This window comes from Sceloporus occidentalis, unplaced genomic scaffold (genome assembly GCF_023333645.1).
Source record: "Sceloporus occidentalis isolate IW3139 unplaced genomic scaffold, rSceOcc1.0.p SCAF_27, whole genome shotgun sequence".
Taxonomy (NCBI): Eukaryota; Metazoa; Chordata; class Lepidosauria; order Squamata; family Phrynosomatidae; genus Sceloporus; species Sceloporus occidentalis.
Window position 1 is genome coordinate 8141716 of NW_028317007.1, and position 12328 is coordinate 8154043.

At 36.0% G+C, this 12328-nt stretch overlaps 1 protein-coding gene across 1 annotated transcript; it reads left to right on the forward strand.

Annotated features, from left to right (window-relative positions):
- Window positions 1-217: 217 nt before the first annotated feature.
- LOC149299896 (integral membrane protein GPR180-like) lies at window positions 218-6925 on the forward strand. Its single transcript, XM_089485850.1, has 9 exons — window positions 218-347; window positions 1369-1527; window positions 2144-2344; window positions 3160-3340; window positions 3504-3553; window positions 3848-4005; window positions 4657-4848; window positions 6006-6083; window positions 6767-6925. The coding sequence occupies exons 1-9, from the start codon at window positions 218-220 to the stop codon at window positions 6923-6925; spliced, it is 1308 nt and encodes a 435-aa protein (XP_089341976.1).
- Window positions 6926-12328: the final 5403 nt, after the last annotated feature.

The window sequence follows — 12328 nt, forward strand, 5'->3', positions numbered from 1 at the left end:
AGCGATAGTACACAGTCCGTACTTTACGCCTATACCTGACAACGTACACGTAGCGAGCAGGGTTTCGATTTCTATTAAGAAGAACCCGGCCCCTAGCGCGCGCCCTCTGATTGGGAGCTTTGCCTGTCATGTGACCTGCAGTGCCCCGCCCGCGGACCTTGTTGCAGATGTGGCGGCTGGACCTACACATGTTACCGGGTTGGATATAAGCTAGGAGATGCTGCTGCTGCTGCTCACCGTGCTAGCCCTTCTGCATAACGCCCGGGCTAAAACCGTACATGGCAGCTTTGACAGCGCCCTTGCGTGGCATAACCGTGGGCAGCACATTGTCACCTTTTTGTTCCACGGTGGGTACCGTATGCCAAGTACATTCATATTCATGCATTGCCACACAGGCTCTGGGGCTGCCTGTCTGCCTGCCTCGGCGCAACTGGGTTTGGGTTCGCGTTCACTTTAGCTTCCTGCAAGCGCTTTTATAACGGGTCACAGACAGGGCTGTAGCGGCGGGTCAGGGGTGGCTGCCTGTGTATATTAACCAGCAGGGATGCAGAGAATCACGTGACTTCATTGTACAGATATAATATGTATTTCATTGTTTACGCCACGTTGTTGTTTGCCACAAACGTTATGTTTGAGTCACCCACTCTCCAGGGCACACAGCATGATGACCCCTACTTTGGAAATTAAATGGATGATCTAATTAGGGCGGAAAGTGATCTAATGTGCCTTATGAGCTCACAGACTGGCACACCAAAGATCAAAATCCTTTAGTTAAAAAGTTACATTTGTTGCTAAAAAAAACTTTAATAAAACTGTAATATTTTATTCATTCAAGGGAGAGTATAATCTCCCTGACATGATGTGACATTTTTTCCAGTCATTGACAGATTCAAGCAACCAATCAGTAGCAGGAAATCCAAAATGGACCACATAATAAAATTAAAGGGGCCGTGCACCTATCAAATGCTTTAAAGTGCATATGACGGCTGGATGTCCCTGCACGTGATGTCCCTGACCATGCACAATGACTTGGCTATATGATGTTATAGCAGCCCAAACTGCTTCTCCCAAAGCCCTAGGATGTCAACGACCCCCCCCCCCCCCCCCCGTCAGAAGCTAGTCCTTATTCACCTCATCCAGTGAAGGTATCATTGTGCATTGTGTAATTGTATCCATGCATTTGGTACATCTAGAAAACAAAACTTATATCTACTAGGTGTAGCCAAGCTTTCAAAGTAAAATAGCTCTTTCCTGCAATTGTATATAGCAAGATTGCTAAAACACCAACATCAAACCACACACTGTGCAGGAAGCAAACCATTCCTAAAACTAAACTAAAACACGTTGGGTTTATTTTTGTTTTTGCAGGCGATCAAGCTGTGCTTTGTGTCAGGATCACCAATGTTGCAGCCGCAGTTGGCAAAGAAGCCGCTATCTACTTGTATCAAGATGAGGAATGGATGAAAATGCAGAGGACTACGGAGGAGTACAGCTGTCCTGAGAGGCTTTCGCTAGCGTACATTTCAAGTAAGTTTTCCTACTTCTACAGATGTTATTCTGCAACGACAGATGTGCGCTATACGCAAAATACACTATTTCCCAGATTTTATTTGGGTAAAGAGCACAATATCTGGGAAGCTGTCTTACATAGAGAAATCATATTTGAACCAAAGTGGAGGGGTTTGCAGAGTCACCATTCAATGGGCTTCATGGAATTTCTTGGGTCAAACAGTTTGGTTCCAGCATCATTTTCGTTGACTGTTCAAGCCCTTTACCATCTTCAATCCACTTTCAGTATAAGTTGACCAAGCAAATGAGTTTGTAATTGCTCTAAGATGAACGTCGTCATCATTTGAACTCACTTGTATTTTTTCTCTTGTTAAAAATCAACAGTGGGTTTCTAATGATTAATGATCACATCATTTTCATTACCAGGGTGCGTATGCTGATCACGTGTCAGCGTGCAATTTAATTTCCGGGCTATATGTTACTTTTTAGCTTTCGTGCTATGTATCCTTATTTTGAAACATTCAGATTTACAGTTTTTGTTGCAGGTACATAATGTGAACAGTGTTGTGTTTTTTGGGTTTTTTTCCCCCCATAAGCTATTATCTCATAGCACGCATTTTGTGTTTTCTTACAGTACCCTTGAATCAAACAGAATATAACTACACCCTGCCACAGATTGTGTCCCCGAAAGCATGGTATGCCATTTATGCAGACAGATATACATGCTTGATGAGCTATGAAGACCCTAACACAGATGACATAACATTTGACGTCACGCTACTGAATCCTGATGCAGCAGGCAATCCATTTGATCATTTTGGGGCAGATGAATCAGGTAAGAGTATTTTGTGAGACATCCGGAATCAGTCTTTTCTGTCTTATGAATATTTGGGTTCTTAACATAATTGAGTCTCAGAATACATAGCGGATTTCCAAGACCAGGGGTAGCTCAACTGCCTATTAGAGAAAGCACTATTTGGGTAGAGGGTGTGGATTTTCCCCTAAATCATTGCCTTTGGCATTAACAAGTTGTAAGTGGAACTTGAAGACTAGAGATTGCTGCTGATTTTTTTTACTGGGATGAAGTTCCAAATCGGAATACATTTACTGAGGACTTATAATATGTAGACTGAAAAGATGTAATGTTAAAAGGTTGCATATATTGATTTTTCTATGTATACCTTGCTTTTTCAATTATGTGCGATTTTATGTAGTAAGGAGACATAAAATGAATGAAAGAGAGGTCTAAACCGCATTTTATGCAAGTATATATACAGATTTACTCTAAGGTTGTGTATTGGGGCATGTGCGCTTACACCTTCATATTTATTGCTATTTGTATTATTTTAGTGGAAATTTAAAGTGTTTTTTTTTTCACGAGGTGTGTTATAAGTTGCACTTTACTTTACACTTATTGTTAATTATTTGATTTTGTTATAAAATGAATTTAGGTATAATAGTTAATAATAGCAAATGTGAGATCTTTGCAGTATGGGAGAGGTAGAAGACGTATACTCAAGAAGATTAATATAACATGACACAAAAAATAGTAGCCGTATATAAAAATAAATCCTATCAAATATGTCATTTTGCTACCTATTCTAATCGCCTGTTAAAATTTATGGTGTGCCATTTCTCTTGCCTCCTTAGGACTACATGAGTTCTTTTTCCTCTTGGTGCTGGTATACTTCGTGGTCGCTTGTATTTATATCCAAGCTCTCTGGCAGACTATTAAGAAAGGTGGCCCGATGCATACGGTGCTCAAGGTTTTGTCAAATGCACTACTTTTGCAGGCCGTGTCTGCCTTTGCAAATTATCTGCACTTCTCAAGGTATTCTGTGAAACTTTTGTTTGTGCATATGTCTATATATATATTAAATAAATAAATAAATAAATAAATAAAAATATATATATATATATATATATATATATATATATATATATATATATATATATATATATATATATATATTCCAAGTAATTTCTTGTTTTAGGTATGCTAAAGATGGTAAAGGGATACCTCTTATTGGCAGTTTGGCCGAATGTGAGTATACCGTCTATTTAATCTGTTTTCAAATATAAACCATTCTGTGTTTTGTTAATCCAATGACTAGCAGGTTATATTGTTTACTTAACAGGGGACCTGTGCAATTAAAGGTATATCGTTTTTAAGGGGTCTTAATGCCAATTTTCACTGAAGCAAATAGTCTTTACTTTCAAGATAGAGGTTACACTTGATTTTAGTTTATATTTCATTACATCCTGTTTTGTGTAAAATGTTACCATTTTGTATTTTATCATGTAATGTTCATATTGGCTTCTTCTTTCATCGTTATAGTATGTGACATAGCCTCGGAGGTGCAGATGTTATACTTGCTGCTAAGCCTATGCATGGGTTGGACTCTCAGCAGAATGAAGAAATCTCAGGGGAGGCCACTTCAGTGGGATTCTACTCCCACATCCACTGGCTTTGCTGTGGTGGCTGTCTCAGCACAGGTCTGTTTTCTTCTATATTTGTATTTCATGTACACCATGCTTCAGATCATAGAATGATAAGGATAGAAAGCAAGGTCACAAGGGGAGGAACTCTCAAAGGAGCATACCAGACAGTTGAGCAAATTAAAGAAGGAGAATTTGGGCCACTTGATATATGTTAACACAAGCATTATATCCAGAGAGAATAGTCATAGCTTTTATTGGTGATCACAAATCTGATCTGATTATGGTGAATCCTTGCATTCGTTCCAAACTGCCCCAGTGGTTAGATGGAGTTGGAAATTATTTTCATTTCCTCACTTATTTTAATGTTATTTATTCAGGGCAACACACATGTGTACGTTCTAAGACACTTTGTGCCTTACCTGCCACCACATCACTGCTCTACTTGTGTTATCAAGAGTGTTAAAGGCGATTAATGTGTGACAGGTACAGATACTTCAATAGACAAATAACAAATATATATATATATATATATATATATATATTTACATTTGTGTGTATAAATTGTACAATACACTTTATATAATGCAAGTCAAAAAATAATTAAGTTGCTTAGAAAACATGGATTGCCATACATTAGCATATACAACTATTTTTACAGGCCTTTGACCTTTTTGTGGTTATTTTTATATTTGCTTTTTTTTCCAGATTATTTTGCTAATTTGGGAACAGTTTGAAGACACAGATCACCACAGTTACCATGCTCATCGGAGCTTGGCAGGGACACTCCTTATTGCATTGAAAATGTGCCTCGCTCTGTCACTGGCTTGTGGCTTGTACCACATCATAACCATGGAGAGGAACACAATGAAGAGACAGTTCTATATCACATTTGCAAAAGTATGTGTCTCTTAGTAGTACTTCACTATTCTATGGCTATTTAAATAATTCTCTATTGCAAATGTCAAACATCAGCTAAATTTAGTAAGCTTGGTTTAAGACAAGATCCATATTTTTTTTCATTTTTTCTGTTAGATTTAAATAATCCCTCTGTCCTACCATTTTACATTCTAATCTTGATGTATGTTTTACGCTGTGGCTGAGTTTTGGCTTGGTATAGTCATGGCCTTTTTCACTTATTCTGTGGTATTAAAGTTTCTACAGTTTGAAGAAAATCTGATTTTGAGTTGAGAAACTGAGTATATTGCCCATATTCTGGCTCATATTAGTGCTGCTGTAATCTTTAGGACTCATTGACTCCATCAACATGACAACTAAGACTTATGCTCTTACTGTTATAGATTCAAGTTCTGTCTGGCTACAACCTTGGGCAACAAAATCTTATTCCTTCTTAGGAAGGATGTTTGAGGATTTTGTTGGGGCATGCTTCTGGTGATGGGTTTTTGTTGGCTTAACATTAGAAACCCCTAAGGTATAAGTCTGGTTCCTTCCATTCCAGGAGCAGCAAGCCCTCAGATTCTCCATGTCCTTTAGAGACATTCCTTACAGTCGTATGTGATTTTTCTCCAAAAAGTCAGTAAAAAAAAAAAGGAAACCATTCATATTTCTCCTCCAACCTTTGGATTCTAGGTTTACATTAGCAGAGTGGCTTCTCTTTTACGGTACGGCTTGGGAATTTATCATCTGGTATGGTGGGTTCTTCACATTGTAACTTAAGGTTATGCTCTAAAATTTTCAAGTCACAACAAATGATTTGAGGTATCTTCCCTCCCTTCTGATCCATATAAACTTTAAGCCTTTTGAGGTATGATCAAAGGTTCTTATTCCAGTACTATCAGCCAAGGAGAGAGTCTGTGAGTGACTATTTTCTGCTACTTCACTTCATTCTGTGAAAAAGGGAAATTAAGTGTTTAGGACACAAGTGTGTGTGTGTTTATTATTATTTATATATTTATTTATTTATTTTAGGTTCAAAATCCTTAAGTGAGTTTTGTGTAAGCAACTGATATCAGCTTTTGTGTACTGGTTGCACATACAACTGATTCAACCAGCCATAAGACATCACATGAATCACTGTTTTGTTTTTTTCTTTCCAGGGCTGCTTCTTGTGGTTTTTGTGCCACCCGTTTTTTGTGGCCATTTCCTACATGTTTAATGAGTATCAAAGAGAAAAGGTATGTACTAAAATCGGGCATATAAACATTTAAAAGGGTTTGGAAGAGAGTTGTTTGAGGTAGGTGGGTGTGTTTCCTTTGGTTCCGTAAGGGTTTTTATGCAGTTTCCTATTGGTGTAAACCTTGCATAAGTGTCTCAGAAGTATATAAATTATATGTTTCTTAGTTTGTATGTAGTCTCTTTATCCCCCCCCCCATATATTATAAATATTGTAATGTGTTCTTGTTTATGGGTCACAAATTAGTTTTCTAGTGTTTTTGTCCCTTTTGTCATATTTCAAAATAGCAAAGCTATTAATTGCACTGGTTTTCATTGATAATCTACATGTTATAATAATTTGTAGGGACCTATATTTGTAAACAATCCTTAGAACTGGTATCTGTAGTTATTATTACTCAGTTATCGACGAGTAAATCTTATTTTCATTATTTCTAATAATATGGAGAGATTACTACAGACATATTTATTTTAAGGTACATATGAATAATTGTATGGAAAGGTAATAGCATCTGTTTGTTTTTGTGTTTTCTGTGTGTTTATGATGTTTATTTTTCCTGTTATAAATAAAGAAAAAGATTTATTACAAAAAAAAAAAAAAGAACTGGTATCTGTGTGGCCATAATTATACTACAAAATTAGGTTATATAGTGACAGTAACTCCTTTTTTGTTATCTTTTCTCAGATGATAACGGTTGGCGTCATCCTTTTCCAGTCACTTTCTATGGTTATCCTCTACAGACTTTTTCTGTCCCATAGCCTTTACTGGGAAGTGTCCTCTCTTTCATCAGTAACACTTCCCTTAACAGTATCATCAGGACACAAAAGTCGATATTACTCTTGACATTATAAAATATGGCAGCATAAGGCTGTAGCCCACCAATGGACTCCACAGCATCAGGGAAGACTACAGTTTCTACATGAATAATGCATGTAGTGTTCCATTGGATTCCTCTATTCATATGGTGCCAAAGGATGTTTTGTTTTCAGGAACCTAGCATGGATTTGCTTACTCTGGTTTTAAATTGGCATCTGTGTCTTTGTGAGCTTATATGTGTATTTGTGGGTGAAAACCAATGAATTCTTAAGATGGTTTAATGAAAAAATGGGTTAAGATATCCATTGTGTCCATTTGCATTTCAACATCCCATTTCCTTTTATGGTTTTGAAACATTTATTCCAGAAGACACATAATGGACTCTGAGCTTACAGCAACAATGCCACTATAGCTAATTAAATGAAAGAATAATGTTGTGAGCATTGATTTTTTTCTTATACCTTTTGTTTATTTATACAGCTTGTGGGTATTATTATTGACATTTTATTGCAGAAATGTGTTATTGTTGATAAACTTTTTTAACTGATTTCTTTTTTTTTTTTTGCAGTACACAGTTTTCAGTGCGGTTTATTTATTTATTTTTTTATCCATACCACTCTCGATATCTAAACTGCGAAATGCTGATCCGGCTTCTCTTGAAAGCAGAAACTGGTTACATTTTTTTTATTTTTGTAGATCATTGTCATTGATAAGTCTTCACACACAATTAAGCTATGTTAGAGAAATAAATATAATACATTCTAATACATATATCAGGTATAGAGTGCATGTTGTTCTCCCGAACTAGAAATGTTAAACAGATGAGTTGGGTATTCCTAATATACAAGTTGACTTTGCATGAAGTGTGTTTTACTATAAGTTTTGTGGCAGTTCATTAAAATGAATTCAGCTGCAACTCTCCTTAACGCTGTCCTATGGATTCTGAACAGAACTGTTATTTAACTTTTTAATGTGCAAGAACAACCACTGGGCAGGACTAGGGATAGCTCTACACTACAGGACCCAATCTGCCACAGTTTAAATATGCTGTACAATCAGCCACCGAGAATTTGCCCCGTGTGCCAGATGGCCAGACCGGGCCTCTCGTACATAAAAACTTTTCAATTATCAGTTCCCTGATACTAAACAGATGTACACACACACTGGCTTGTGACTATATCAGAGAAAGTTGTCTTTGAGAACATCAGATGCTCTGTGGAGTGAAACGTGGGGAATTTTAGTATTCTTATGTTTAGGTCTTATCTAAAATATTAACATCTGGTACACACAAGATGGCTGGGATTTTACCCACAAAGAACTTTATTTTCTAATCCTTTATTACAGATGGCTGACAACCGTATATATAAAAGATACTTTTGGGCCAGTTTCCATGCTTGTATAACCCAGTTTTACAATAGAACCAGCCTACTATTAAGGACCCCTAAAGAAGCCTGCCTAGTGCTATACCTTCAATTACTATAATATTGGTTTTCTCATTATCTGCACAGAAAAATTGTGTATAATTTTCTTAAAAATCACAAATATGAATTATCCAAGATACACACTACATTAACCTGGAAAATGATGGCTGTTTCTAATCTGGCAAGTTGGGTGACAGTTGAAAAGAAGGGATGCCACAATTGTATTGATTGACCTATGGGCGGTATGGTCTCCTTTATGAAAGGGTGATTATTTTGTTAGTGGTTCTATTCTAATGTCTGTGTTGTGCAAAGCTATATTAATGTGTATTTAAACAATACATTACAGACATACACCTGTATGGAATAGTGCACAATGTGTGAAATCCAAGCTGCTGTATTTAAATATAAAATATGATAATTTTTAGTCTTAGTGCTCAGTTACAGCAAGGTCACAAGCCTTCTCAGGGACACCCTGACGGTGACTTATTCTGCAACCCAACTAGAGATGTATAAAATGGAATACTGTGACCTAGGTTGGCAAGTCCGGGGGTGATCAGGCTCCCTGGAGAACTGGTTACTTCATGGTCTTGTGGGTGAGATCAGAGCTCTCCATCGTAACTATCTAATTTATGCTATGTTCTATTCCTAACTGGTGCCACCTCCATAGCATATGGTATCCATGCCGTGTGTCAGAGCATCATGATATGATGTCTTATCCTGGCGCTCAGCTGATAGGATAGCAGCACTGAGTCAGGTGCATGTGTATTAATTCAGGATATATTGTCCATGAGACATTACTGATAATACGTCAAAACTATCACAAATATGGGTGTACACTGCATGTGTGCACCATCTTTGTTATCCTTGCAGGTTAAGTGCATATAAAAAATAACAATACTTTAATATGCATTTATTGTTAGGGGCTGTTTTTAGAGCAGTGGACTGACCATTTAATTAAATCTCTCAACCTAGTAGATTTATTTTGTTTTTGTGTGGCTTCTAATCTTATTTCTGTGGGTGGTTTAAATGTATAAATCTGTGAAAGGCAAGAAAATAAATATATTCATGTGGTTAAAATGGCACTGGAAATTTTTTTGGACCTTTATGTGTTTATTCAAGTCTTGTAAAAAGTACAACATGTTTATGTTCAAAGTCCTTTAGCAAATTGGTTCCTCCAGGGTAGCAGACTAGGAGTATTTGTGGAAATCATCAGTGGTTCTCATCACTGTGAAGATGGGGAGGTATTTGCCCACTGGCTTGACATGGTATCAGATAAATGCTAAATGACAGTAGCTGCAGCTTATGCAAATAAAGCTTTATGACAAATGTAACCGAAAGCATAAAGCATAGACTAAGCAAAATAATATCCAGCAAAAGATCACAAATTAGGCTTTCTCCATAGCCATGAAGAACTTTAAAATTCGGTTTTTTGGATAGCTTTGCCAATATGAGTATCAGCCTTTGATCCACCAAGCAAAGTGTCATTCTGGACAAATCTGAGTGTGTTCTTTCAATGTGTCATTTAATCCTGATATCATTCTTTTCCAATTCATTGATTTTTCAGGGATAATGAAACAGTTGTCACAGATTAAATTAAAAGAAGTTGTAGAAATGACACATCCCGTCTGCTCTCCTTGAGATTTGTTATAATCCATGTTGGCAAAGAATCCTTCATACTTACTATCCTGTGTGTATTGTAACAAAGCTATATTGTCTTATGTCTTAAGTTTTCCCAAAGCAAGTGCAAGTCTGCCTTTTATATGTATATCATTTATATTCTATATGTATATGAATTCAATATGTTTGGCGTATCATAAGTTGCATTGTTGATAGTTATAACACTACACCAGTTACTCAAATAATTGAAAATAATTTTAGATCAATTACAGTTTACACATGATGAATTATTTTTTATTTAATATAGATTAGAACTAAGAATAAAGGTTAACAACAGTGATTATTCGTGCTGTAGGCAAAATGAAAAATTCCATGTTCCTTATGAAGGGTTAACTCCAGCAAAAAGGGCCAATTTGGCCCTGCAATGCATAATGCATAGTTGCGACAAGATAATGTTGCATGGTCCATTCAGATCACTAGGGTTAGGCACTTTAATATTAAATGATACCCTACTCTTTGCAAGTGCCCCCAATAATCATCCATGATCATTATAGGAGCCTAGGCTACTAGGATGTTTCTGAAAATTACATATACGTGCCATATGTGATGCACAAATAACTATTGGACAGTCAACATAAAAAATAATATATGCGATGCAATATTACTAGTACTAACAATTACACATAAACACATTAATCAGCAAGAATGGCTAAGGTTACCCTTAATAATGCATAGTTCAATCTGTGAAGAAGTGAGAATGGTGATCTGAAACTCCAACTCCATCTTGAATGACTAAACCCCTTTGAATGTGTCTCTCATTCAATGATTTTTAAATGAAACACAATGTAAAATGAACAATTAGAAACTGCACCAATATATTTGCAAATTAAATGATCTAATGGAAATTAATTTGTATGTACGATTTTGAACACAATTTGTATTATTTGACTAATTCTAGAAGTCCTACAGCACTTCCAGAGGTAAAAGGGGGTCTTGTTTTTTGTGTGTATTTTTGCCTGCCAGCCAAGTGATTTACTAAATACAAAGTTTTCCTCAGTTTAACCTAGATAATTATCTGAAGGTGGATTCGCTAAAGTGGGAGATTGCAGGTGAGTTTCAACTCTTTGATTTATTCTTTGCATTGCGAAGTGCCAATACTGGGAGAAGAGCTGACCTGGTGCTCTGTGGTGCATAGACTGTATATGCTCTTAAGGAATCTTCCCACATTGACTAATAATTTTATACAGGGCCAGGTCACCCCTTCTTGCAGGTGAAGTCAGTGAGTTGAGACAACAAACCTTATATTTAGTGAATAAATCCCTTGGACCCTTGGATATTTTCACCTGTCAACATCATTAAATGCTGTGTATTCTCCAAAATGTATAGCTACCATTTTCATTATTTCCATTTTTGTGCTTTCAAAGGCTCGTAAGCATTAGTTTTTCTTGATGACAAAAATTAGTCTATATAGAAATTGTATTATTTATTATATTAATAATGGGGCCTTTGGACAAAACACAGTACCAACACCTTATTGAAAGCATGAATTTGTAGGTTTGTATTTGAGTTCTAGTAATTTGTCCTTGTTTCTAAATTTCTTTATTTTCATGTCTTGCTGCTGCCCAAAAAGTAAGTAATGAGCACAGATCTAATGTATCCCAACAATGCCACATTATTCAGTAATCCAAATTACTACCAGTACCATGAGGCGTTTAAAATCCCGACATTGTCGTCACATGTTTACAAATGAGATAAGCAAATATATAAATTTGGATATTTCACATACATACTTCCATAAGTATTGTATATTTTTATTCTAAAAACAACTAAACGTAGTTACTTATATATTAACTATACAGTAACCCAAAATCATATGCATTAGGACAATTTAAAGTATTTACTGGCAAAGTGATCTCAGAGTGCTTACAGTGAATTACTCTTGTCAGTTTATAGTGTGTCCACTAGAGGGTGCTATATTCATACGAAATCACTGTATTTGCATTTAAATAGTTCCTCCATAGGGCCACATGGTAGATAAATACATAGTGTAGCAGATGTGATTTTTCCAATTTAGTGGTTTACTTAAACTTTATAGTTTGCAACATAGGAGTATTTCATTGTCTAATTCCAGATATATGGCGACACATGAATAGTCCGAATATTGTACTTTAATGTAGATAAAACACTCCCTAGTGTTAGCAGAATGTCTAATACAAGCACTGGCTACACAGATGTGTCGGACCTCAATTGTTGGTGCTATATAAATAAAAGATAATAGTAATAATAATATGACTGCATATAACACTCACACTAATTATATATGTATATATACCGGTGTGTGTATATATATATATATATATATATATATATATATTTGTATTGTAGATAAATG